Source organism: Melopsittacus undulatus, chromosome 5 (genome assembly GCF_012275295.1).
Source record: "Melopsittacus undulatus isolate bMelUnd1 chromosome 5, bMelUnd1.mat.Z, whole genome shotgun sequence".
Classification (NCBI taxonomy): domain Eukaryota; kingdom Metazoa; phylum Chordata; class Aves; order Psittaciformes; family Psittaculidae; genus Melopsittacus; species Melopsittacus undulatus.
The window spans coordinates 16,395,601-16,422,059 of NC_047531.1; the positions used below are offsets into that span (position 1 = coordinate 16,395,601).

Below are 26,459 nucleotides of genomic sequence, written 5' to 3' on the forward strand. Positions count from 1 at the left end.
AGAACTGAACACAATACTCCAAGTGAGGTCTCACGAGAGCAGAGTAGAGGGGCAGGATCACCTCCTTTGACCTGCTGGTCACGTTCCTCTTGATGCAGCCCAGGATATGGTTGGCTTTCTGGGCTGCAAGCACACACTGGCTGCTCATGTTCATTTTCTCGTCGACCAGCACCCCGAAGCCCTGGCTGCTCTGAATCTCTTCTCTGCCCAACCTGTAGCTGTGCCTGAGACCCAGGTGTAGGATCTTGCACTTGTCATAGTTAAACTTCATGAGGTTGGCATCAGCCCACCTTACAAGCATGTTGAGGTCCCTCTGGATGGCACACACTGCAGCCAGCTCATGTTCATTTTCTCATTGACCAACAGCCCCAAGTCCTTCTCCACAGGGCTGCTCTGAATCTCTTCTCTGCCCAACCTGTAGCTGTGCCTGGGATTGCTCCGACCCAGGTGTAGGACCTTGCACTTGGCATGGTTAAACTTCATGAGGTTGGCATCAGCCCACCTCACAACCATGTCAAGGCCCCTTTGAATGGCATTCCTTCCCTCCAGCGTTCTGTCAGACATCTGAAAGCTCTGCCATAGCTGATACTGTCAATAGCTTACAGCATTGTTGGACAACAGGGACTGAATGAGCACTGGCACAGAACTGTAATCTTCAGTATAGTGTAGGTTCCTGGAGTTCTTCTGCAGTGCATTTGATATGTGGACAAATCATCCCAGCTGATCCCTTAACAGCAACTTTCACATGAGGATTTAGCTAAGAAGAGAATAAAGAAACTTAGTCTCTTTGTCTGCAACAATACAGAAAAAATTACACCTGATTCAGCTCATCTGCTTTGATACATCTTCTCCTCTGTGGAATGGGGAAAAAGTTTTGGCTCTTAACAAGAGTAGGCTTTCCATCATCATGGTAGAGTTAATGAGGATAAAAGCCTGCCTCTTGTTGCTGACAACCTTAGGTTTATCATCATGAGCTGTAGATTCAGGTCTGCAATGCAAAATATTTCAGTACACTGTTTTTCATGAAGAACACAACTAATAAACAGAACTAACTCCAAATTTGTGTTTATGGACTTTTTTCTGTCAATTCATAAAGAAATTTAACTGCTTTGTTACGAGATCTATTTCATAAAATCATTCTAATCTGACTAGAGAACTTTTATATTTGTGTCTTATCTCATTCATTATATACATTGGAACAAATTTTTAATAGAAACTTTGAAATATTGGTAAATGAGGAGTTTTGTCCCACCTATCCAAAAAGCTCATTTACACATACACTGACTGAAAAGTTCAGAACTTCCCTGCAGCTCTGAGACCTCAGACCACACACTCATTTTCAGTAGAACACAAAGTTCAAGACCATATTTTCACAGGGTGTGATCATTCCCCCACCTGCAGAGATAAAACTGCTGCTGTTAAGCTGTGTTAACTCTCTTTTATAAATATATGAAAAAATACATGTATTTTGTTACTTAAAAAAAAAAAATAGAAATGCAAATGGAACAAGGTCAAACACCAGACATTCTACCAGTATAGTTTGTTATTACACTGTGCTCATGAAAATTAGATCTGAAGGCCTCCAACGAATATGCTGAACCAGCAGTTATGCATTAAAAAATAAGGTGCTTTCTTTATGCAAGTGTTTACAAGCAAGGGGGGAATTAATAAAGGCTAATTTTAGCCTGGTGACACTAATTTTCCTAGGCTTATTGCAACAAAATGTCTTCTGTAGAAGCAATTCAGAGGAGCTAAGATAGGTTCCTGCTCTGAATCATCCTCCAGCAAAAACACTCTGCACTGATCAATGCAAAATGTTTGGCTTCACTTGGCTCCTTACCTCTTCTACACAAAAAGTTATATTTGGTGCAGAAATAGGCAAGGCCTATGGAAGCAACTAGAACTTCATGTAAGTAGAGGGGCAGGTGCTGTTCTACACACTTCTCTCACAGCTTGAGGTGGGTGTCACCTGTGTTAGGTGTTTGTTTTTTGTTGTCTGGCTCCCCCCTCCAACTGCAAGTGGGTGAAAGAAGGACCCTCCACAAGGCACTGAATCAGATACTGCTTCAGACACTTGAATGCAATAAGATGTAGACTCACACTTTAGTTTCAGACTTTCAGGAAAGCATGTCTGGCTTTGCCAGCTGGCTCAATTTAATAAGCACTGATTTTTCACCCCATGTACCTGCCTCACCTTGCTTTTTACTTTGCACTGTCAGAGCTATCGCAGTGCTACAACTATAAGCTCTGTTGGTCATGAAATGCTTAGATAGCAAAGCTTGTTGACAAAAAATCCCATCACAGCTGGGGAATTAGGGTTGTTTAGTCTGAAGAGAAGGCTCAAGAGGTATTTATCGCTCTCTACAACTACCTGAGCAGAGGATGGAGAGAGAAGGTGGCTGATCTCCCAAATAACAAGCAATAAGACAAGAGGTAATGGCCTCAAACTGCACCAGGGGCGGTTTAGACTGGATACTAGGAAAAATTTCTTCAACAGGAGGGTAATGAGGTATTGGAACAGGCTTCCCAGGGTAGTGGGAATCGCAGTCCCTGGAAGTGTTCAAAAACCTTGTAGATAAGGGCCTCACTGGCCTAGTTTAATGGACTTGATCATAAAGATCTTTTCCAACCTAAATGATTCTATGATTCTATGATCATACATAAGCCTCAAGGAGTGGGTATTTAAGTCTCATTAATAAGACTAGTTCTCGCAGGGTGATATTTCTATAAGATGTATGAACTGTTAATAATGTGCTAGAACTGTCAGAATGGTTCAGAAAAGTGTTGACATGGACCAGTGTTCATGGTCCACCTCAGTATTTATCAGGGAATCTGATACTGAAAAGAGTTGACAAAACGTGTCTTGATTTGCACAATGTCTGGCAGGATTAAAGCTTTCAATCTATTTACCACTCCAGCCAAGGCAATTACTAGCTATCTTGATCAAGACCTACAGGGACTAGCTCTAACAGAAGATGTACACACCTCCCAGAGGACTGGGAGTCAGGCATTTACATCCAAAATTGTAATCCCTGCCCAGCTGCCACCCAAACGGGAACATGTCTAAACTGAGAAGGCACCTCCCTTTCACATAACATTCCCTCAGTACCTACACTTTTACTTCAGTCATGCTCAGAACCGCCCTTACTTGGGCAACTTGGCATCTTACTTGCATCTAAGCCCAGTCAGAAACCCAGACTGAGTTTAGAAGCAAGCAAAGAGAATGCCTTGGACCCCTTAAAATACACCAACTGCACATCAGCAGAATAAGGTGCTTCTCAAAATAAGCTTTCCCAGGAGTAAGACAAATATGTTAACACACCTCAGAAAAGGAAAAGTTTATTTTGGGTCTATCAAGTGTTGGATTATTTCTACCCCTCAGGCTGTTGTGAAATGTTTTATGGCAGCAGTGCTTCCATGTAAAAGGAAATCACTCCTAGCTAGAGGTTGTGAGGATGAAGGAATGTGAATGGATCTCACAATTTCTCCTGGCATAACTCCTTTGATACAGGGAACAAACAGGCCAAATAACTAATGCATACGTAAAAGTGCAGTCCTATACATAGTGGTAGTGAGTGAGGGGCACCCATCTCAGCAGAAAAGTCCTGATTCTATGACTTATAATTTTAAATACAGAAATCCTCCAGAGGCTGGAGAAAGGATGACCACTGTCTGCAAACAATGGAATGAGTGAAACAGTGGCCTGCATGTCAAACCCGTCCCAATGCTTGTTACCATGAAGCAGGTGACGACAGCAGCATCACTGATAACAGCTCACTATCAGCAATTCTGGCAGCTCAGGCTTTCATCCAGCAAAACATCAAAAAACGCACATAAAACAAGGCAGTTAAGCAGTGGAACAGAAGACACTAAAAAAAAACCCAAAAAATGCAATGATCTTCCTCTTCTAAGCTTCAGGTTCTTAAATGCTCCGCATAAGGCAGGCTGCTTGCTGACAGTGTCTAGTGTCTTGACACCCTCACTGCTGTTGAAACTATACATAAAGAATACAGTTTCCCAGGACTGATTCTGATCTCGCTGACATTGGAATATATCAGAAGTATTGCTAATACCATAATAGGAATAATTACACAAGCTTGGGGAAAAAAATGGGGGGGAGGAGTGAGGAGTGGAAGGAGAGGGAGTGTTTGATACCACACAAAGACACTCAGTGAGTAGTCACGCACATTCCCTTCAGTTTCATGACTCATTTTCTGACAGTTTTTTTGAGGAATTTTGTCCAATCAAGTTTTTGGTTTTTTTTTTTTCTTGCGCTGTTTCCTACCCTTACCAAAACCTTTCCTCTCCTCAGAATGGAAAGAACAGCACATAATTTGCACACACTTTGTTCCATGTTTAGAGCAAGTTCTCAATTAAGATAATCCAGAAGTTTGAAAGTTCGGTTAAAACAAGACATTGGAGCTATAAGAACTTGTTAAAAATGGGCATGACATGCCTAAGGCTGATGTGATGGAGGAAGAAAGGCAGTGAGATGGCCAGCCAAGGTAGTAGGTAATCCTGTTCAACAGCTGACCTGGGCTTCAAAAGACACAGCAAAGCTCAATGAGGAGACAGTTTGGGTGGCATTTTCAAGACCAGCCTGTGTATCTACAACTCCTGTCAATTTTAGGCCACCCCTGGATAATCCATTCACAATAGCTAAGAAGAGGACCAGGACCTTTGCACTTTCAGAAGATTCCTGCAAGCCTTTACCAGGTCCTTTCCTGCTGAGCTACGCTCTTCTTCTGCACGCAATGGGAGCTCCTTGCAGAACTCCTGCACACATCTATACTGAGCCCCAGGCTGTTAACTTTGTTTGCATTTCCCATACAGCAGTGCTGGAGGCAATTGGCCACAATTCTACCCCATCCATCTCTGCAGAAGTCACTTCCTCACCCTTACAACTTAGTAGTACCCATGACATTTTCTCTGTAGGCTGTTGTCTTGGTATTCAAGCTGAGGTGAGCACTGCTAAGGTTCACTAGATGTGATGGTTCATTTGAGTTCATATGCAGCCTATTCTGGAATTCACCTCACCAAGTTTATAAATTCCACCAGCTTCCAATATTCTTCTAGTCGCAGCAGTGTTGTGTGATTCAGAAATTGCTTTTAAAGGGGACTGTGGTTCTGCAGAAACCATTTCAGGGCCAATTCAGCATTTCAAATTAACAAATATTTAATTTTTTTTGAGTCACATTAAGAAAAGCAGTAATAGTGAATGATGGATCAAAATCTTCTGATTCATGTGCAGGGTACTGACTAACTGCAAAACGTTCCTAGGGATAGAAACAAACAACTGTTTTATGGAGTTTTTTTTCAGATGGGTTGAAAAATTGCAGAGACTAAATCTTTCAATATACCCATTTGACTGTGTACACACTCAAACGCTCAGACAGATGAAGATACTTTAATGATGGCCTCTGTGAATTATTGCATCAATAAGAAAAATGTATTTTTAAAAATTACAACTAACTTGGAAAATTGGAAAACATCCACCCAAAGCATTTATTCTAAAGTTTATGAGCAATATAAACTCTTCAAGAAAGTTCGTTGCTAACTCATGACCATATCACTAATACATGCCCATGTGGACTGCATTTTCAACAGGTGCAGTTATTTACATCTGTGATTCCTACATCCATCTTAGCCACTGACTTTTTCGAGGTCATTTCTCTGTTGGGTTGGCAAAGCCAAATACACCACAGTTAAGAATTTTCTACTTCTGTTGCTGCAATTCTTTGCTCAGTGGCATAACACTAAGGTCACAATTTTTCTTTTAATATTATAAATCTTTCACCATGGTCCCATTTCCTAACAGAAAACTGATGGCTGCAAATACCAAAAAAAAAAAAAGAAAAATAGAGCAAAATATAATTCATAGTTTATAGATGTGTAGTGCCAATATGAACCATCTTGAATACAATGATGAATCCTTATAGCTTTTACACCAACATATGCCCCTTAATTTACAAAGGAACTCGAGAACAGAGTGTAGCAAAAGGTCAGTGTCCCACCATTCCCCTTTAAATCTGAATCCCAGTGGTTAATACTCATGGTAGACACGCATGGGTCAGTCTCCTCCCGGGAAAAAAAATCAGCACAGCTAAAGTGCAAAACTGTTAAATATTTGCATAGTTTTGAAATGAACCAGTTGGGAAAAATCACTTTTTCTTCATCCCAAGGATGTCCAAGTTTCCACAATTGTTCCCGGGGCAGCGATGACTATATGTAAACTGCTGTCAATGCCGGGAGGGGGGCGGGGGGAGCCCTACAAACGCCTTCTCTCTGGACGTGGATTACCACTGAAGTTTTCCATCCCCTCATTGCTCCCTCGTCTCCGTCTCGTCTTTGCCCCCTCTTCTGGTCCTGTCCGTGCTGGTGTCCGTGCCCGCATCCGTGTCGTGTCCCTGTGCCCGCGCGACGTGGCCCAAGCATCCGGGACGGGTCCGGCAGCTCCCAGGTTGCCGGGGCAGGGCTGCTTTCCCCTCCCACCCCCGGCGGCTCCCCGCCGCCTTGCTATATGCCGGGCCCTACCGCGGCTTGTCATCCACCCCAGGCAGAGGCAGGGAGCAGCCCCTGGCAGGTAGCCAGCCGTCTCCCTGGCAGCTACCTCCCCCTGGCCGGCAGCTCCGCAGAGCGGGATCCTCCTGCCTCCGGTCCCACACGTTATAGCGCAGAGAAACCCGCGGCAGATCAGCCAGCCAGCCCGGGACAGCATGTCCGGTACCAAATACGTAGACTCGGAGGTAGGACCGCCGAGGGGGGACGGAGCCGCGGCACTGCCAATTCCTCGCCGGCTGTCCTGCTGCCCGCCGGGGGGTACCTGCAGCGTCTTGGCCCCCCTGAGCTCCACGTACGCTGCAGTTCCTGCAGCGGGGCGCCGGAACCCCGCGGCCGGTGCCCAGGGGGGAGGGAGGACAACCGGGCACCTGCGGGCAGGGACGTAGGGGCAGGGGGACCCGAGGGGCTCGCCCACGCGACCGGCCGAGGGCGCCGAGGGGACCGTGGTGGCTGTCGTACGGTGAGGGAGATGTGTGAGGGGCGCTACGGAGAGAGAGCCGGGTTGAAGAGGGAGCGGTGATGGCCGTGCTGGCAGGGCAGTATAGTGAGGGCAGTATAGGGAGGACAGTATAGTGAGGGCTCCAGGGTGGAGGTGGCATGATAAGGGCACCGTGCTCCTGTCAGCGCGGCGAGGGCAGCGTGGGGAGGGCAGCGTGGGGAGGGTCCTTTGCGGGTCCCCCGGCCGCTCCCCGCACTGCCCGTTGGTGGCCGCAGCTGCTCCCTCCCGGCTCAGTGCCGGCCCCACTCCGCGCTGGGGCGGTGCCGCGGGGAGCGGACCGGGTCCCGGAGGTGCGGGAAGTGCGCGGCGCGGGGCAGGGGCCGCCTGGCGGCGGGAGCGGGAGGCAGCGCCGAGCTAGTACCGCGGGGGTGGTGCGCACCCGCGGTTATATAGCCCGGAGAGAGCCGCCCGCAGCGAGGATCCCGCAGCTCCGCACCCCGCGGCACCCAGCGCCACCTCCCGCAGCCCGCCCTCCGGCGTGGCCCTGCCCTACCCTGCCCTGCCCGACCCGGCCCGGCCCAGCCCTCCTGGGCTTTTCTCGGCTGTCCCCTCCCGCCCGCTCTCCCTCTCCCTCTCCGCAGGGCTTTCTATACACTGCGCCCGTGAGGGAGCAGGGCAACATCTACAAGCCCAACAACAAGATGATGGCAGATGAGCTGAGCGAAAAGGCAGTGCACGACGTGCACACCAAAGAGATCGACCTGGTCAACCGAGACCCCAAGCACCTCAACGACGACGTGGTCAAGGTGAGGGGGGCGAGGGGGAGACGGGGCAAGGGGCAGTGCGGGGCACAGTACTTGGGCACTGACGGGGCGACAGCAGTCTGCAAACCGCTTCCCTTCACCTGCTGCGTGCGGGGAAGCCGGGGAGGGTGTGGGGGGTGTCGTGTGTTTTTCTGTAAAGTAAAGAATAGCGCGCAGGAGGGGGCGGGCAGAGGGCCAGGGCAGCCCGCTGGAGCTGCTTGCAGCGCGGCAGGGTCGCATCCTCTCGCGGGCTGTCCCCGGCAAGCAGTCTGAGGGGCTGTGTGCCCGCAGGTCCGCTCTGCAGCCGGGATGTCCCACCCGAGACCGGCGGAAAATAAGTTGTGACCTTATGGAGCAGCAGTAGAGGGATTTTCCTTCCCCTGAGGGCACGTATAGAGGCAAGGAGGTGGCACCAGCCCAGTGCAGTCGGAGCTGCTGCGCAGCTGGGCACGGCCTGCGGGACAGATCACACTCCCTGAGTCAAGGGGCTGTAAGATCGGAGGTGTCGGTGGTCGTTCGGAATGTGTCCTTGGTTTGTTTTGTTTTCCTTGGTGTTTTTCTTTCCCTCAAGAAATGATAAATGGAAGCAAGCTAAGCAAAATCTGACGGTGCCCTTGCCTAAGACATTTTTGGGTCTTAAAACAAAGTTTGAGTTCTTAAATCAGAGTTCCACTGCTTTGACAAATCAGGGTTGATAGAGGTTTTAGCTTGAATTCATTTTGGTCAGGAAAAGAAGAAAGGTGCATTTTCTCTTAGCAGCGAAATTTTATGCTATGCATATGAAAACTGTGGATGCTGTCATCTGAGTTTGTCAGAACCTAGGAAAAAACAGGAGCTGCCCAGTCACAGTGGGTGACTAACTGGCTTATTTACTGTCCAGCAGTCAGTGTGTGCAGTTCATGATGCTTGTTAACCAGGAAGACCTGTTATTGAAAGAGAGAAATATTGCATTGTTTCCAGAGAATCAAAAGGTTGTATTCTAGTTTCTGAACGTATGTCAATAAAATGATGCATGCTATGTACAGACAATATAGCAAGGTCCTGAGAAACCTCAAATACCACGGACTTCAACACAATTTCAAGGTGCTGAATATGACTAACTATTGTGCTGGATCAGTACTAACAATTATCCCCCAGAGCAGGCTATATCTTTAAGGAGCCATTATCAGCTTTGTGATTGACAAAGACAAGGCATAAAGTTTTTATTTGTTTAGAAAAAAAAAACAGCTGTGTACCAGTGGTCCAAAACTTCCATTAAAATGGTTGATTTTAGAAAGGAGCAAGCCATTCTTTTGACTTCTACCCATGGAGGAGCAGCTGAGGAGACAGGGAATGCAAGAGCTGAAGAATGAGACTGCATTATGGCTTACTGCGTACAGCAACAGAAGAAATCCCCAAAGCAACCAAACCTTCTGAGGATGAGTCATAGGCCCCAAGCAAGTCAGAATCTGGGTGTCCACAAACTTAACCAGGGAAAGAAAGATCCTGCTGGGAAAAAAGGGAGACCACTGACGGAAGAAACTCCTAATGGACTTAAAAGAAGCTGAAATGTACAAAGCCCATTCTGCCCTCTCTGCCTCCCACAGGGGCAATGATTAAGAAAGTTTGTGATGTCCAATCATCTAAAAGAAAGTTGAAAAACAGGAATTACAAGAATGGAAAAACTAAGCTTTTCAGTTTGTAATTTTGAAGTAATCATGGGCCAGCATCTAGAATACTCAGTGTCAGCAAGTGAGCTCCTGGTAGTGCACGTATTCACATCAAGACACAATAATATACCAAAATGAATTTGATGTTAACCAGACAGGATCCATTTTGCATCATAAAACCAGCAGTGTTTGTAAAAAACTGTGGGTGTTGTAAAACAACACCTTTCTGTCTTACTGCAAAGATAAATAAGAATTGCTTTTATTTTTATAAGTGTTTCATAGTCCAACGTGAAAAGCAGAGAGGAATTTTGGCACAAATTGAGTTTATTTGGACAACACTTTCAAGTTCAGCCTATTAGACATAGCAATAAAGTTCAGACTCAGTGCCTGCGGGACAGGCTCTGACTGGGGTGAAGATACACAGATTCAGTTCCTGCCTCAGACATCAGTATGTGGTCCCCTTTTGTCACACATCTGCCTTCCTTACTTCAGCTGTAAATCATCCAGGCAGAGTGTAAAAAATATAGGAGTCCCCAGTCTGAGTTGACTACTGGAAGTCAGAGAAAAAAAACCTCTTCAGGAGTTTTGTGAAGCAAGAAATATGGCTCAGGCTTAACTCAGTTTTATTTAGAGCTGTTGCATTTTTCTAGATTCAGAACCTTCTGCTTTTTACCCAGTGTTTAATGCATTTCTTGCAACTTGACTATGAGGCACAATAGCATGGAAACTGGGGACAAACCAGTCAGCCATGAAATAGAAATGATGAGACAGAGAACGAGGAATCTGCTCCGTAAGCAGCTCTCTAAAAGGCCTCAGTGTTGTCTGCATTCAAATACTTCCCATAGCACATTTTAAAAATAACCCTTGCTTGTGAGAAGCAGGAGACATGTTGCCGTGATGTGCAACACAGAGCATCTGCATAGCTTCCTTGCAGCAGATACACAGTACAGGCACCAGTAGGGTGGGGATCCAGGCAAGAACTAGACACATGGAGCAGCTTTATACCAACGTTATTGGTGATCTTGACTTTGCTTTCTGTTTATCTTCCAATTAGCTATCAAGTGGCAGCTAGGTGTTGGGAGGTTTATGGGCAAACCATCAGGATTTCTGTTCAGAGAGAGATGGAAGCTAGGCCTTACTGAGCCTGAGGTCTGCAGGCAGTGGAGTTGGCAGCTCTGTGCTGGAGGAAGCACAATCTTGTAAAATCACCAGAATTTCCTTCCTGTTCCAATTCCTTCAGTGGGGAGCGGAAAGAAAGGAGTTTCTTCCTCATACAACTGCCCTCATGCGTCACCTTGTCAGGGAGAACGTGCAACAGTGCTCCCATTCCTTGAGGTGCATGCTTGTGAAGATGGCTGGTTATACAGGAGGCAAAAAGGAATCTAGTGAGGGAGAAACAGCCTCTGTGCACTTGGGACCTCTCCAGAAATCATTCTGGTGATTATACAGCTATTCTGACTCCAGTTGTTTCTATTTCATATGTCCTTCATTGGACAATTCTACTTTTGTACCTGTGTACCACAGTTTTTGTATATGTGTGATGAGCACAGCAAACAGGACAGAAAGTTGATAGTTCTTGTGTTTTTTTCTCTCATTCATTCATTCCCCAATGACCCAGGCTCATATGAAGGTGCCTGAAGCTCCTGTTTCCCAGCACAATATTTGTGTTTTCCAGAGTACAGCTAAATTACAGCCTTCCAACTCTTCGGAGTTCAAAGTTTCTCAAAGTATCTGCGGTCAAGTCTGCACAAAGTTTACTGAATTTGGAAGAAGCAGAGGAAGGAGCTAGTTCTCCTGCAGCTTGCACTTCCCAGTACTTCCTTGCCTCTTGCTCAGAATGGGAATGGACTTTTGCAGCTCACCCTGCAAAGTCTACTCCTTTAGGACAAGTGAAGACCAAACGAAGTCACATCTGTAGCCAAGGGACAGTTTTTTCCTGGGATGGTGTGCCAGGAGGAAAAGCCTGTGCCTGGTCTACCATCCCAAACATAATTATTGTTTTGCTCTAAAGTGCTGTCTCTCTGCTGTTTGTTGTTTAGGAGGCCTTTTCTCTCCGGAAAAAAATAATCCAGTATTTGGCTACAAATATAAGGATGCAGAGCTTTTGTACGAAGCTTTAAACAGTGATGTATTTGTGTCTTCTACTTAAAGCTAATGGAGTTAAGGGCAATTCAACTCATTGCAAGCAAAAGTCTGGAATTTTTGTCAGATGTTGACAAATACCATTGTCACCCTTATGCAGGCATTAGGGAGGAAAGTATTACTCAGACATTTTAAGGCCATTTACAGTTTCTGTCACTTTTAGATTAAAAAAAAAGGGTGCTTTTTTAAAATTAGTTTGTCATTTTACTTAATCCTTCATGATTATGGTGCATCCCTGTTGCTCTGATCATGGTGTAAGACACACAGAGAAATGACTAGGTGTAACACCTCCTGTCTCCACACCTCCTGGAAGGAAAGGCAGCATTGTGAACCGCTTTTTATGAATGGGAGGATTGTCACTCTGATGTGACAACAGATGTCAACCTGGAGGAAGAGAGTTCTGCTCTTCAACCTGGTAAAATAAGAGAAAAGCAGAGCTCAGTCTAGTGCTTTTTCTGAAACAAGGAATTACATGGAATTTAATGCAGACCCCTTTCTTTTCAGGTATGGTTAAAAGTCACGAGAAAATAGGTGAACATGTGAGTTTAAATACACCAATATAAATATATAAATAATATTAAATATGTCAATACATGCCCATATATATGTATATATATGCATATATGTATATAAATGTACAGTTTTAAAAACTGTATAATGTATATTAAAAACTGTATAAAAATATAAACATATGTTCCAATCCAAGCTTGTAATCTAGTCTCTAGCTGTTGGCAGTGATGGAAGCTAGATGCCTCTGGAGGCAGATTCCTGTCACAGAGTTTAAACCTAGCCATAGGACAGGATGCAGGGTCTTCTCAAGGGGCATGTTTCTCTCCATTGATGATACATGTAGCTATGTAGCTCAGACACAACACTTTAGTTTTTTATAACTACAGATAAATTATTCTGAAACTTTGCATGGGGTTTAGATTTAAAAGGCAAGAATATCTGAATGTTTGACTTTGCTATCCACATGATACAATTCTGTTTCAAATATTTCTTCCAAGGCTAGTCTTGGAGTGAGAGATTGAAAACTCAAGTCGTTATGAATGCGAGCTTATATGAGGACTGAGCAAGGTTTTAGAGTTCTGTAGAACAGTTTTCCTGCATGTTAATTAGGAGTTTCCAGACATGGAACCTCTGAATGTCCATAAGATTCCAGATAATAATGACATCTGTTCTAACAAAAGCTTCTTTCTCAAAAAATATTTGCGTTTAAGGTCATAGTATTATTAAAGCCTTATGTGTTGTCTTCTTGCTTAGCATGATGAACATGACTCATAACTCCATAGGAAAATGTTGATTTGATGGCCGTGGGGACAGAGCCAACAATTCAGCATGGATGCTCTTTTTGTTAGACTTTATTGGGCACTATCTCAGATTCACAGGAGACAAATAGTTTTTGTTTCAAATAAATCCAACAGAATTTAGAATTCAATTTGAATTCATTTTAGAATTTTTAGCCTACTCTATGGATAGAAATTGCCATCTTCTATTGCAGAGTGTATGGATGTCTGAAACAAACAAGCAAACAAAAATTGAAATCCGAAACTCTCAAGGGGAAGGAGGGATACATGTGTATAGTAGAGCTGTCTGCTCATGGGTTCCCCAATAAGAATGTGATCTTTGCTGTGTTTTAGACAACAGAGAGAAAATACAAATGAACTTCGGTGATTCTGTAAAACTTGTGATCTCAGAAAAGCTGAAGAGATGTATAGTTCTAAACTAAGATAAGTCTGTATTTATTTCCCACAACTCTCAAATACCTTTGTGATAAACAGACAGTGGGATGAAATCTACATCAGTAAATGAGGGGTTTTTAGCTTTTTGATCCAGAACTACCATCTGTCTTTTCCAGGCAAATGATAGTAATAAAACCCATCTTGGACTAAAAATGACTTGTTATTGTGAAGATGAAAGGGAAGTTATGCCATTTAATTTTTATTGATTTTTTTTTTCTGGGGGGAGGGAAGGTTTAGCTCAGTTAGTTTCTTTATATTTTACTTGCATATTTCCTATGAAAATGTCTTTCAACAGTTTCAAAACAAATTTTGAATTTTAGGCAGTATCATCCTTGTCAGAAATGTCATTGGGTTAGTATTCTAAAGGACAGATAGTTTCAGTACCATTATTCCCATTGTAATGAGCATATTAATTAATAAACCTTATGCCTAAGTTTATTCCAGATAGTCAAGGAGCTGTGCTAGAGGTGTTAGTGGGGCTGTACAACAGTGGGGTTTGTCCACAGTCTTCTGTTTATCAGGCCCATGTACTTTATTTTCAAATAAATGGGAACTGATAAATTCAGCTTTGTAGATAAGAAGTGAGAAGATGCTCTCAGAGCTGAAGGTGAAAGCACCACATTCCCTCTCCAAACTCCTGCTGTGCTGAATCTATACTCAGAGTCCCATAGAAATCTAAGGGAGTCTCATAGGCAGATTACAACACTTCCTCTGTCAACTTTGAAAACCCTTCTGGAATTCAAACAAATGCTACAAAAAAAAAAATACAACAAACCAAAAAAACAAACAAAAAAACAACCCAAAAAGCAACCAAACAAACAACATTTTTCCTTCACTATCAGGTTAATATCTCCTGTTGACCTCAGCCATAAAGTCTACTGGTGTTTTATGAAGTTCCAGTTCATATGTCTCTGTTCTAGTGCTGTTTATGACAAGATCAGATATGTAGACTAATGATATCTTGACTTTCTTGAAAGACTTAAGAAACAGTTACCAGTTAACTGGTAACAGTTTCTGTTAAGAAACAGTTACTTAAACAGTGTTTAAGGATTGGTAACTTGACATCTCCCCTAACAAAGACAACCTTCTAAAAGGAGAAATGCAGAGACAACTGTTGTTTTAAAGGAACAGAGAGGCAGCTGGGCATCACTGCACCCTCACTGTCAGCAGTAAATGCATTCAGGTAGAAATGAGGAAAGAGGTGAGAACAAGATACACGAATTTGCTAAAAAGAATTGTAGCAATGTACATGGATGTGTTTATATACCTAGTTAAGAATCTGCTCTCCTTAGACTGCCTTAAAAATTATAAAGAAAGCACCTAAAGCGTCCTCCAGAGGTGCCTGTCTCTCTAGCATGCTATTAAAGAGTCTAAGATCACTAGATTTTTATTTCCCGTTAGTGCCTAAATTTAGGAGGGACGAAGCTAGGGCAAATTCTAAAGAGTTCTACTTAGTAGCAGTTTATTACCTTACCAGCAGTCCGTAAACCTGCACTGAGAGCAATATAATATAAAATATTGCATTTACATATAGAATACAGCTAAAATAAGATACTGAAATATAACCTGAAATCTCTTTAGAAGGTATCTTTACTTTTATTAACATCTGTGGACTCTGGCTAACATCAGACCCCCCTGGAATCAGTAAAAAAAAATCCCATTATCTTTAGCATAGTCAAAACTTCACCCTGGTGTTTATGTTGATGAACATACATCCTTGAACATAACGGATGGACAGAAGTGTGTGGAAGTACATGCACACAGACATATCAGAGTGCTTTGCTAAAACAGTTGTATCAAACAAGGAACTGCAGAACATAAATAGTAAAGCAAAGGAAGCTTCTGAAGAGTTTCTCATTGAGAAAGCTGCAATAACCTCCCATCAGGCCAGTATCCAGGGAGGAAAATAACCACTTTATTTTCTGACTGCTTACTCCAACGACATCAGTGTATTTTCCAAGGAACTGGCTGACACGATATCCCCACCTGCACAGGAAGTTTCTCTGTGTTTCAGAGGAGTGCAGATCTCCTTGAAGCTGCTAGTCTTTTCTTCTGCTGGGCTATATTGAGACGGGACAGACAAGTGCTTCAGAAAGAGACCTCTGCAGAATGAGTGGTTGCTACAGTGCTGACCCATTGGCATCAGTTGCATTTTTCTCTTGAGTACTTCCGCAGATTTTGACGACCCTGCCCATCTCCAGGTCTTTTCTGGTATGCAATCAGTAGTTCCGCATGGGCAGGGAGCAGCAGGTTGTTCTCTCAGTAACTAGTAGTAAAGTATTTTTGACTGTTTTCATTGCTTTTCAGTTTGTGAAATGGTGATCTGCAGTCACAACTTTCTTTAAGTCATGTAATTAAAATTTTTTGTAGTCCATCTGAATATTTGTTATGTGTGCAGTAAGGATCACTTTTGACAGGACTGGTCTTTCTTCTCTGGCTAGAAGAGTGTAGTCCTTCAACTCTACTTTCCAACATGAATATCATTGTTTCACCTCTCCTATGAAGACATGTTGGGAGAGTTGGCCTTATTCAGCCTGTAAAAGAGAAAGCTCAGAGAAGACCTCAAAGGAGCTTCCAATGCCTAAAGGGGCCCTATAAAAAGCTGGAGAGGGACTTTATACACGAGCATGTAGTGACAGCACAAGGGGGAGTGGCTGTAAACTAGAAGAGGGTAGATTTAGATTAGATTTTAGGAAGAAGTTCTTCCCAGTTAAAGTGATGAGGCCCTGGCACAGGCTGCCTAGAGAAGCTGGAAGAAGAAGGATGGGAAGAGCACTTCCCATCCCTGGATGTGTTCAAGGCCAGGCTGAACGGTACTTTGAGAAACCTGGTCTAGTGGAAGGTGTCCCTGCCCATGTCAGGGGGTTGTAACTAGAAGATCCTTAAGGTCGCTTCAAACCCAAGCCATTCCATGATTCTATGAAGTCATGATGCCAACATTATACACTTTTCCATCATTTTCTGATAAACTGTGGCAGTAATCAGGAAGACACCACCAGTGAATGTGGAAACATATTTCAAAGGGTCAAAGAAACGTTTAGATATTTAGCTCTTGTCACTGATTTAACAGAATGGATGTGAGCTTATTGCCTAAGGTCTTTTATGCTGCTGTGATGCTTTTGTTCTCCAAGCACTGTAACTGGCAATTTTTAAGTTCCAAATGGTATGTAGAAGTGCAGAAACTAATAATGATTTCATACAATGTATTTTCTTATTTTTAATAGCACACATCACGGCCTTCTCCAAAGCTACTAGTGCTGCACCTGTCCTGAACGCCATCTCTCAAATGTGACTCGTGCCTTTGAATGGCTTGTCAGTTTGTGATCTTGTATACATTTTCTTTTGTTGAATGTTTCTTTAAAGGACATTGAAGACTTCAGGAAATTTTACAAATTGCATTTATCACAGCATAAAAAAAAAGGCTGTTTTTTTTTTCCACGTCTGTTTCAAGTGTCATAGGGACACAGTATAATATGGTGAAAATACAGTCAGGGAACAAACTGATTAAAAACAACATGGGCTACACAGTACAGACATTTTCTGCATTCTGCGCTAAAAATGTAAAGAAAACCAGATTGGGCTCTTTTTTACATACATATACATTCATACTTGACTATAGCTCTGGTCGGAGAGCAGACTGACATCAGTAAGACAGTTCACGTTTTTCAGGTTGCATGCATATTTCAGTGGTTTGCCTGACTGGAGGTGTTAGTAGTCAATTGAGAGAGATCCAGTCAGGATCTAAGTATCCTTTGACTGAATCCAAAAGATACTGATGGCATTAAAAAATGCTGGCATCCTCAACACTTGTTTGGGTTTCTCCTAGGTGGAGTAGAGGTGGTACCTGTCTACGCAAATTGCATGCTGTGAACACAATAGCAATGTACAGCTACCACACACCAAGATTTTAATAATGGTAGTTACAATCACAGAAATCTACATTAGGTCAAAGTTCCCAAAAAATGCTGATGGCATTAATAATATTTTTCTGGTAGCCCCAGCACAGTATATTTTTCTATGTAATAGATGTTACATACCTCAAAGAACAAACTTTTGAAGAGAAGTGCAGCTAGGCGATTTGAGGTTGCCATTTAGTACACCTTTCCAGCCTGCCAGGTTTTGATACATAGGGACTAAAGTGGCAAGGTCAACCTTTTTCATATATAAGGCTTATATTCTTGAGTCATCTGGGTTTGTTGGGTTCTTTTTAAGCAAAAACAGTAACTTCACACTGCTAAGCTTTTAATTAATAATTTTTTCTTTAAACGGACTTTGAAAAAAAGGGAAAACAAATTCCCCATACCATTTCCCTTTCTTGTAAATAAACCTGTGAGAATCAAAGCAGGTTCCTTAATTTCCTGATAAGAGTTTAATAAACATATGCAGAGCAAAAGAAGCTGCGGTAATTCTCATAGCAGAATCAGACAAAGGCTTCAAGCAATGTAAAATCTGGCTTTGCTGAACTGAATAGTAGGAAACAAAGAATAGCTGAAGTCAGGAAGTGTATTGTAGGCATGGAACAGGAGTTGATAGAGTTTGATAGTGTTTGGCCGAAACAGAAGGTTGTAATGAGTTATTAGCATCCTTTAGAGGGTCAAAACAAATTTTCTTTACTTCTCTCCTTGTTGCAAGTGAACCTTCCTGTATTTTCATTAGCTTGGCAAATAACTTGGCATGATTTCACAGCACAATTTTGGAGGAACAAACCGAATGCTGAAAATGCAGTCTACTGAACTAACCTGTGTCTAACCTGAGCATGCCTTTGTGTAGATTAAACAGAGCTCTTCACAGATCTACATGCACGTGATGTTTTGGCAAAAGTGGCCTCAAGAGCAATACCCTAAAACAGGTACCTTATCCTTGCAAGCCAGTTAGACTCATTTCCAGAAGTTAGAGTGTCTTTCTTCCCTAGGATCATATTTCTGGCCCCTTCTCTTTCTCCTGTCAGTCCTATTTTTACTCCACTTAGTTCAGTTGAACTCCCATTATCAGTCTGATGACATTCACCGTCATTGGGTGCTGCTGAACTAAAAACCAGAGGAAAGTAATAGAGCAAGGAATGAGTAATCTGAGTAATGTAAATGTAATCCATAGCAAGGCAAAATGCATCCAGTCACCTATTGCTCCTGCTGCCTGTGGAGGACTGATCCCTAGGAGTTAAAAACAGGATCTTTCATGGGAGTGGTTCAGTGCAGGAAGAACCTGGGTGATATCTCAGTTCCTGCAGTATAAAGACTTATCTGTACAGACTGAACAGTGAAAAAAAATAGTGTTTCCCAGCCAGTGAATCTGTACGTGATCTTTTAGCAGCTGAGAAAAAAATCCCCAAATTACTTCAGTTCCTTGCCTATCTTTATTTAGACAGTACAGTGCTGCAGCTGACTCTGAGTTTGGACAGTGGAAGTTCGCGTTCCAGTCATACCTGGACTCTCTTGACATCTATGTAATTTCATGACATTCTTATGGCTTTCAGGGAGAAAACAGCTTCATTTTAACACTATTCAGCTGAGAGATTTTTGAGTTGCCAGGCTGTTTTTCTGTCTTTCCACTTCCAAGTTAGGTTTGGCATCACCTCCATTATTCAAACTGGAGCTATGTGGAACATGGGACTTGAGGAATATTGAAATGGGAGAGGTTACGGTAGTGAGACATCAGATATGGTTCCTACAGGACCATGTATTCAGCTTCTGTGCATCGGTAGAAACATTCTGAGAGCTGTTGAAATTGCTCCAAGAGAGTAACCTCTTGAAAATTATTGGTGGCATGAATACAACTATAATAATCTCACAGAGAGACTAATTCTTGAATACTTTTAGGATGACTGTGTATGACAGGAGCTGGGAAATCCTGGCCAAAGCTATATCATAAATATTCTAATATTAGCATCATCTCCTGGAATGAGGACAGGGCTGTCCATCTGGAAATGTTATATGGCATTATTCTTTTATCAGCAACCCAGGATTAACTCCATGGACATCTTGGAGCACACAACAAGCTAAAACAGTTACTGAGAATCACAATTACAGACGTTTACTATTTGATTTGAAAACCAATGAGTTTATTGGCTTCCATTTTTCAATAAAACGTTCATTACAATGAATTATTTTGAAAGGAGTCAAATTATGTGCCAGTTCTAAGAAACTGACATTAACCTATGGCTTCTTTTTGCATGCCAAAAATATGCTTTGCTGATAAAAAGAGGTCCCACTTAGCTAGATTAAAGATGTAAGGGTTGATGGAGCTCAGGGCTAACTTGCCTTCCTGTTGAGATTTAGTATTCCCCTTGTCAGACAAGTGAAAAAATACAAGATGGACTACACAACTGAACTGAATAAAAAGACTTCAAAGTTGGCCTTGAATAACCCTCTGTGTATTGAACTGCTGTGTGATGGCTGTGTGCACAAACTGGATCTGCCAAGGATCACAGCATCAACTGGTGGGAAGCATGCAATAAATTGCCAGAAGTTTTAGGGCTAACCATGTAATCTTCATATAGTAGCATTTTTTTGAGAAGCAACTTTTTTTTGCTGTTATCATCTTGGGCTTTGCCATCATCTGCATATTTCTGTTACCTGATTACAAGACAACTATTGGTGATAAGCCAAGAACACACATTCACTTTGAAGATGAGCTAACATGGGATATGGGCTACCATGAAAAGTTTGCTTTTGAATAGCTGCAGAAACAGATACTGTCAGCATGCTTGCTTGTGTATTCTAGAACAAAAATATACTTGCTCCAGAAACTCAGGCATATGTTTTGCAACATGTACGCTCAGTAGAATGAGTAGAATGATTTCAGTGAACAATATACAGACCTTGAAATAATCTTTTGTCAGGGCAGGAACAGATATCAGATAATTAGCTGCCACCACCAGTAGATATCATTGACTTCTTCATATATACATCTACAACCTTTTCTTCTTTCTTTCATGATGCAATCCTAAAATTCTGTGACTGATACAGGGTTATCTGATTGTTTCATTTGGTAAAAAGATCACAATACATCCAGGAAAGCTCCTTGCTCTGTCTTACCAAACTGCATCTAACTTTTAAGGACTGATTCATGTAACTATTTTATGGCCAATGTACTTTATAAAGCTAATATTTTGTCAGCTGTAAACTTTTATATCTAATAACCCCACAATGAAAATAGAGCATACTGCTGCTTGTGGTGCCTTCCCCAGAATTAGTTTTCACCAGAGCTTCAGTCTCCCTATCACTGAAATTGCAGACCCCAAATAATCTCAGATTTCCTGTCTTCACTGAGCAATGAATGTAGTGTACATTTTGTACTATCTTTAGGCACTGATTTAAAGGAAACTGCTTTCTAAGTTTTGTACCAAGAATTTGTGTGCATGACCTACAGAAGTAGAGGTTATTACATACATGTAGAACTATCGCAGAAGAAAATGGTAATTCAAATTCTCTTTTCATTTTCTCATTTTGTAATTATCATTTAAAATAATGCTGTTCAGTTTCAGAAAGTCCAGACAGACCTTTGGCTCTGCACGCCTTTACAGACAAGTGTGCAGTGATGAGGTGTATTCCTTGGGTACTCTGCCAATGCAGTCTGCCATTGGTTTCTGTGGAGATAGAATTTCAATCCAAATGCTGCCATTAGGTATAATGGTGATGATGATAATGAATTCCCAATCCAAAGAATCATAGATCACTTTCAGATCACTAGAGCCTAGTTCAGACTAGCAGATAAAGAAGAGGTTTGTAGTTTGTGTTGTATGACATGTAGGGAGAAGCACTGGCAGAGAGTGATGTCTAGGCCCAGTAACCTGCTGAATTGAGCCAGCCTGATGTTAGGCATTCAAGACATTTCATACAACAGCTGATTCAGAAATTTCCTCTGAAGGACTTCCAAGCCCTTCAAGTAACTTGCACCTAGACTGTGCAGTTTTGCTTTGGAATTTTATGTTTAAGAAACTGGCTTAAGAAAGTAGCTTTATAGTATTTTTCACTTTGTCGATAACTTTTGGTTGGAGGTGATTAAAGTTTCAACAGGAGAGAGGAAGGAATTCTTTCCAATTATTATGTATACTTCAGATTAAAAGAAGTGATTGTGAGCCTTTTCCCACATATATGCAATGCTTAATCTGAGCATATTTATGTTCACCTCCTTCCAGCATGATGAGGTACTGCTGCTTGATTTTCTGAGCCCACTAGCCAGTATCATGCTTACCAAGCTTCTGTAAATCTTCACTTACAGCAGCATTATCCTCTAACTTTGGGATCCAGTCCCAGGAATGTAATTTCTTTTTTTCTTTCACCTGATTTAGACAGTCATTTAGTTTCTTGCAGAAGAATAGTGTTGTGATATTCTCTTTCCTGTTGAATACAGTACCTATACAATTAGTTATGCTAGTTAAATTAAATATCCTGTATTGTGGGTTATATCAAACACATATTTGTATGACATGGAGCTGAACTATCATCACAATTCTGTTAATTTTCTAATAGAAATGTTATGACAATTAAGTTTTGTGAACTTAAACAGAGAGCAGTAAAATAAGCCTGTTGGAATGCAGTGTTTCCTTAGGCGACATTTTGAAATATTTATGAATAGTCAAAACTATGAAATATGTGGAAAAGTGTGTTCCTTATAAATATTAATATGTTAACCTGGCCATGTCTTTTATGAACAGGGTGTTATGACATAAACGGGGTATTTTAGAAAAAAAGAAACCAGCTACAATGTGAAGAACCTTCTTATGTTTAGGAAGATGAAAGAGCTCCTAAACCCTTTCAGACTAAGGAGCACCTCCACCTGATGCAGCTCTAAATCCAGTGTTTTATTTTTCAGTCTACTAAGAACTTTCTATACCTGTTTTAAAGTATATATTTAAAATACTTAGCCTCACCATTTATTCCCTGTCAAAATATAGCAATTGATATACAAAGAAGGATGGGAAAATTTAGACAAATAAAACATATTTTATTGATACATGCTTGAGCTGTGTAAAAAGCCAAAGTAGTGACTGCATTTACTCCATTCATAACTATGTGAAACAGGCAAATGAAAGCAAAATTATTCTGTTCACCTGGTTTGTCCCTTAAGTAGAATTTAAGGGCACTGCACACCCTTACGACTGTAGGAGTTGGGGAAAATATATGCAGTTTTTGGACATCTCCACCTAGAAGTTAGATGTCTAATCACTGAGGCTCCCTGGTAATCTCTGGAAAAAGATAATTACTAGAAGATTCATGGCTTAAATTGATGTGCTAAGATGGGTTGAATCATGTTGGAATGTAGGAAGTACATGCTTCAGTGTTTTGTTGCATGGGACCATTGTTCTCCAGGAAAGGTGCTTCTGGAATCCACCCTTGTTACAAACATCTGACTGACCTGACTTTGTGTTCTTTGCTGCAGATTGATTTTGAAGATGTCATTGCTGAGCCAGAGGGAACACACAGCTTTGATGGGATTTGGAAGGCCAGTTTTACCACCTTCACTGTAACGAAATACTGGTTTTATCGTTTACTGTCAGCAATCTTTGGCATTCCTATGGCTCTCGTCTGGGGCATCTACTTTGCCATTTTGTCATTCCTGCACATCTGGGCAGTGGTGCCGTGCATAAGGAGCTACCTGATTGAAATACAGTGCATTAGCCGCGTCTACTCAATCTGCATCCACACGTTCTGCGATCCAATGTTTGAGGCCATAGGCAAAATGTTCAGCAGCATCCGAGCCACAGTACGGAAAGAGATTTGAGGGACATTTCAAGGAAAGCCATCAGCCTAGGAAGAGGTCGGGGGTTTTGTGTTTGTAGTGTTTTGATGCCAGTTTCGTGTTTCCCAAAGCAACATACAGCAACTGGTGGTGGATATACTGGCCCAAAACAAAGAATCACTTGCTCAGTTTCTTTTTCTACTGTTTGTTTTTACTGGACTACTTCTTGCTTCTTTTTTTTTTCTTCCTTCACTCTGCGTTTCAAACTAACCTTAAATGGCTATTCTTCCATGCCAGCTGTATATCATTTTGCTGGCTGTTCATTTCAGAGATTGAAGTGTTGTTGGATGCCTTTCTATCTCACCCTTCATTCCTTGTGAGATAAATCCACAGTGATACTAAAGAACGACAAAAATGCTTTCCAACACTATAAAGCCATTCATTTTATTGTGGCCAAAGAGCGTAGAGCTATTGCAGCAGGATGAACGTGACCAGCTGGCAGGTTTTAGCAGAATGTTCTTTTTTCAATTGGATTGTCAGTTGACTGCAGCTATTTACAGGCATGGTCAGATATGGTGCACTATGAATTCATTAGTTAAGTAAACAAATTACTGAACTAATATATGTCTCAAAAATCTAACAATTTGTCAGGTTGGACATATTGACACATGAAAGCTTTTCACATGCATGAAAAGCTTCAGTCAGTGCCTTTCTGTCTCATCATTTTGCATCCAGTCATTTCTCAACCCTTGTGAGGATTGCAGAAGCAAACTGCAGCTGAGAACTAAAACTGGTTATTATGGAAACGTTTTCCTGACTGTGACTTATGACACATCCTTTAGCAAGCATTTAGGTGCTTTTGTCGTAGGCTTCTGCATTTTTTTGCGAAGTATTCATATAAATACATATCGCAGATTTGCCAGAGGTAACCCCAAGTTACAAGAAAAATGAAGGTGTGCCAAACACAAGCCACATGCAGCCAAGGAGAAGCTTCCCCTGAGAGAAACTTCTCTATCAGCTGTCAAAACTTCTCTGTCAGCAGAAGTCAGCATGCCACTAGCACACAGATTGTTTTCAGGATGCTTTGCTGAGTCTAAACTAATCCATCACAAGAGATGGTTTAGAAACTTCACATTTGAGGGTTGGTTTGTTCATTTTTAGCTGAGCTGCAAAATCAGGAAATCTTAAACAGAGGATGTTGTGTGAAACTACCGTGTTGCAAAGTACAAGGCCCAGAAAGCAAAGCCTTTGCAACATGTTCTGATGCTGTGACCTGCAAGAGCTTTTTGCCCTCATGATAGTACTGTGTTCAGAGATGCTCTCTGCATCCTCATAAGGTTTGTGTGAAGCATTTGGAGAAATAGTTGTGAGGCTAATCAGCTGTATTGTAAACCAAGCTGGGGCCTGAGCCTGCTCCGCTTGGAATCTCCAGCAAACCAGTTCTTGACCTTGGAGAGTGCATGCCCTTGGGATGAGCATGAAGCTGTCTGGTACACCTACAGCTTTTATATTTAGCGCTGATATTTCACATATTGCTTTACCTAACACAGGAGTGCCTTCAGTTCAATTTCTTTAGGAAATGCTGCATTTTTTAAGGGGGAAGGGAGGGAACAGGGGAGAGGGTGCACGAAAAGAATTACAAAGCTATTAACTACTATTGTTTGCATTTAAAACAGACACTGGTATGGATATAGTTTTATGTTTTTCTATGTACATAATGAAGAGTGTACTATTATAGATTTTTTCACTATTGAAAACAAGCGAGATTGTAAACAAGAAATATTTTATCTTTTTATGAGGAAAATCACTCTGAAGAAAACCTTTTTGATTTACCATATAAACTGTATATCCTGAAAGATGTCTGTTCACTTAGAGTCATTAGTCCCTAATCCAAATACATTGCTGATCCAAGACATTTATATTGTTATACGCTTACAGATATAACTGACACTTTTTTTAATTCTGCATGTACATTAAAGACTACAATAAAAAGATGTTTAATGGTAGCTGCTGTCTGACTTCTTTTTCCTTGAAAGTCATGTGGACAGTCTCATATTATTAGGAAGAAAAGCCCAGTATTTCTTGATAAAGAAGCAGAAAGCAACATCATTTGTTTCTCAAGAAAGAATGCACAATATCATCTTGATCTGTGGTTTAGGATCTGACTCAGAAAAGTTCTTCCCAGCAAAAAAATGACTTTTTTTTTCCTCCTAAGTAAATATTTCCTACTACTAAATTAGTAGGCAGTAAGACTAGTGAATACAGTGTTGAACAAGGAGCCTAAGCTGGTTTAAATGCTTGGTGTTCCTCAGTTTTCCTACATGTCAAATTAGGATAATGATGCTTACTTGTAGACAATTTTAATCTCCAATAACCAGAATATCATAATATAGGGAGTTGTTTCTATTTCATTTTATGTTAAAGGCTTTGGCCACCCAGAATTCAGTCCTGGATTGTCCTGATGATAGCTCCTCAGTTAAAATCATTTAAGCTTTCTTTTTCAGTCCAGTGGAAACAAGATTGCTCTTAATAAAAGCTCATTAGCCAAAGCATTTAGTGTATGGAAATATAGGATTGACAGCTTTTATCCTACTCTCTGTAGACTAACACATGACAGGTCAGCTCTTTTCTACGGGGCTATTGCACAATACTTGTCATCATTGAACTGCTACACAAAAGTATTACATTTTGGCCTACAAATCTATTAATTGTAGTTATATGTTCAAATAGTAGATACCGGCTTAAGATAATCTGACATACATTTTCCAGTGGAAGAATGGTGTATTTAATGGCAATTAATAGTCCAGTGGTAGCAAGTAGTATTTTGAATTCAACTATGTAAGAAAATTAAAAATATTTTAAAAGGTAAAACAGAGGCTGAAATGTGAAAATAAAGCAAATGAACCTTCCAGTATTCAAAACCAACTTGCTTTTGCAAAGAGCTATGTAGATTCAGAAGAGACATATCTATTCATCTTAACCATTTATAATGTCACTTCTCCAAGACTCTTCTACAGAAGAGATGTGCAGGTTCACCCTGCAATTGCACCGTCACTGGTGATTCACTGGGCAGTAATCACTGGGCTTTTCAGTGGATGAATCTCACCACCCCATGGCAAGATCCAGGTTTGTCTGCTAGAGGAATAGACATGGGCTGTTAGACAGTGGTATCAGGCAGTCTCCTGTCATGGCTACTGTGGTGTAGACAGTCTTACATTGCTCTATATGAAAGTCAGTGTCATAAGCGGCCTCAGGACCTGTGGATCCAGGTGGCCTCAACACCACTTTTTTCTCCTACCAGAAAACTTTCATGGGTGCCATTGGTCACCTTTCTCATTCTCTGGGTCACCAGTTCTTAAATTGTGCCATGTAGTTTTAGCTATTTTCCTTTGAACACCCTGAGACAATATATGGGGGAGCTGGACACTGCAATTAAACCAGC

The 26,459-nt window shown here is 41.7% G+C and overlaps 1 protein-coding gene across 1 annotated transcript; it reads left to right on the top strand.

Annotated features, from left to right (window-relative positions):
- The first annotated feature begins 6,593 nt into the window (after positions 1-6,593).
- On the top strand, positions 6,594-25,011 carry CAV1 (caveolin 1). The gene is made up of 3 exons (XM_005146069.3): positions 6,594-6,746; positions 7,642-7,806; positions 22,718-25,011. Exons 1-3 carry the CDS (start codon positions 6,717-6,719, stop codon positions 23,057-23,059), a joined length of 537 nt encoding a protein of 178 aa, XP_005146126.1. The 5' UTR covers positions 6,594-6,716; the 3' UTR covers positions 23,060-25,011.
- The last annotated feature ends 1,448 nt before the right edge of the window (positions 25,012-26,459 follow it).

Coding starts and splice junctions, on each gene's coding strand:
- CAV1 (XM_005146069.3), top strand. CDS start 6,717: ATGTCCGGTACCAAATACGTAGACTCGGAG. Junction 6,747..7,641: donor CCAAATACGTAGACTCGGAG/GTAGGACCGCCG, acceptor CCCTCTCCGCAG/GGCTTTCTATACACTGCGCC. Junction 7,807..22,717: donor TCAACGACGACGTGGTCAAG/GTGAGGGGGGCG, acceptor TCTTTGCTGCAG/ATTGATTTTGAAGATGTCAT.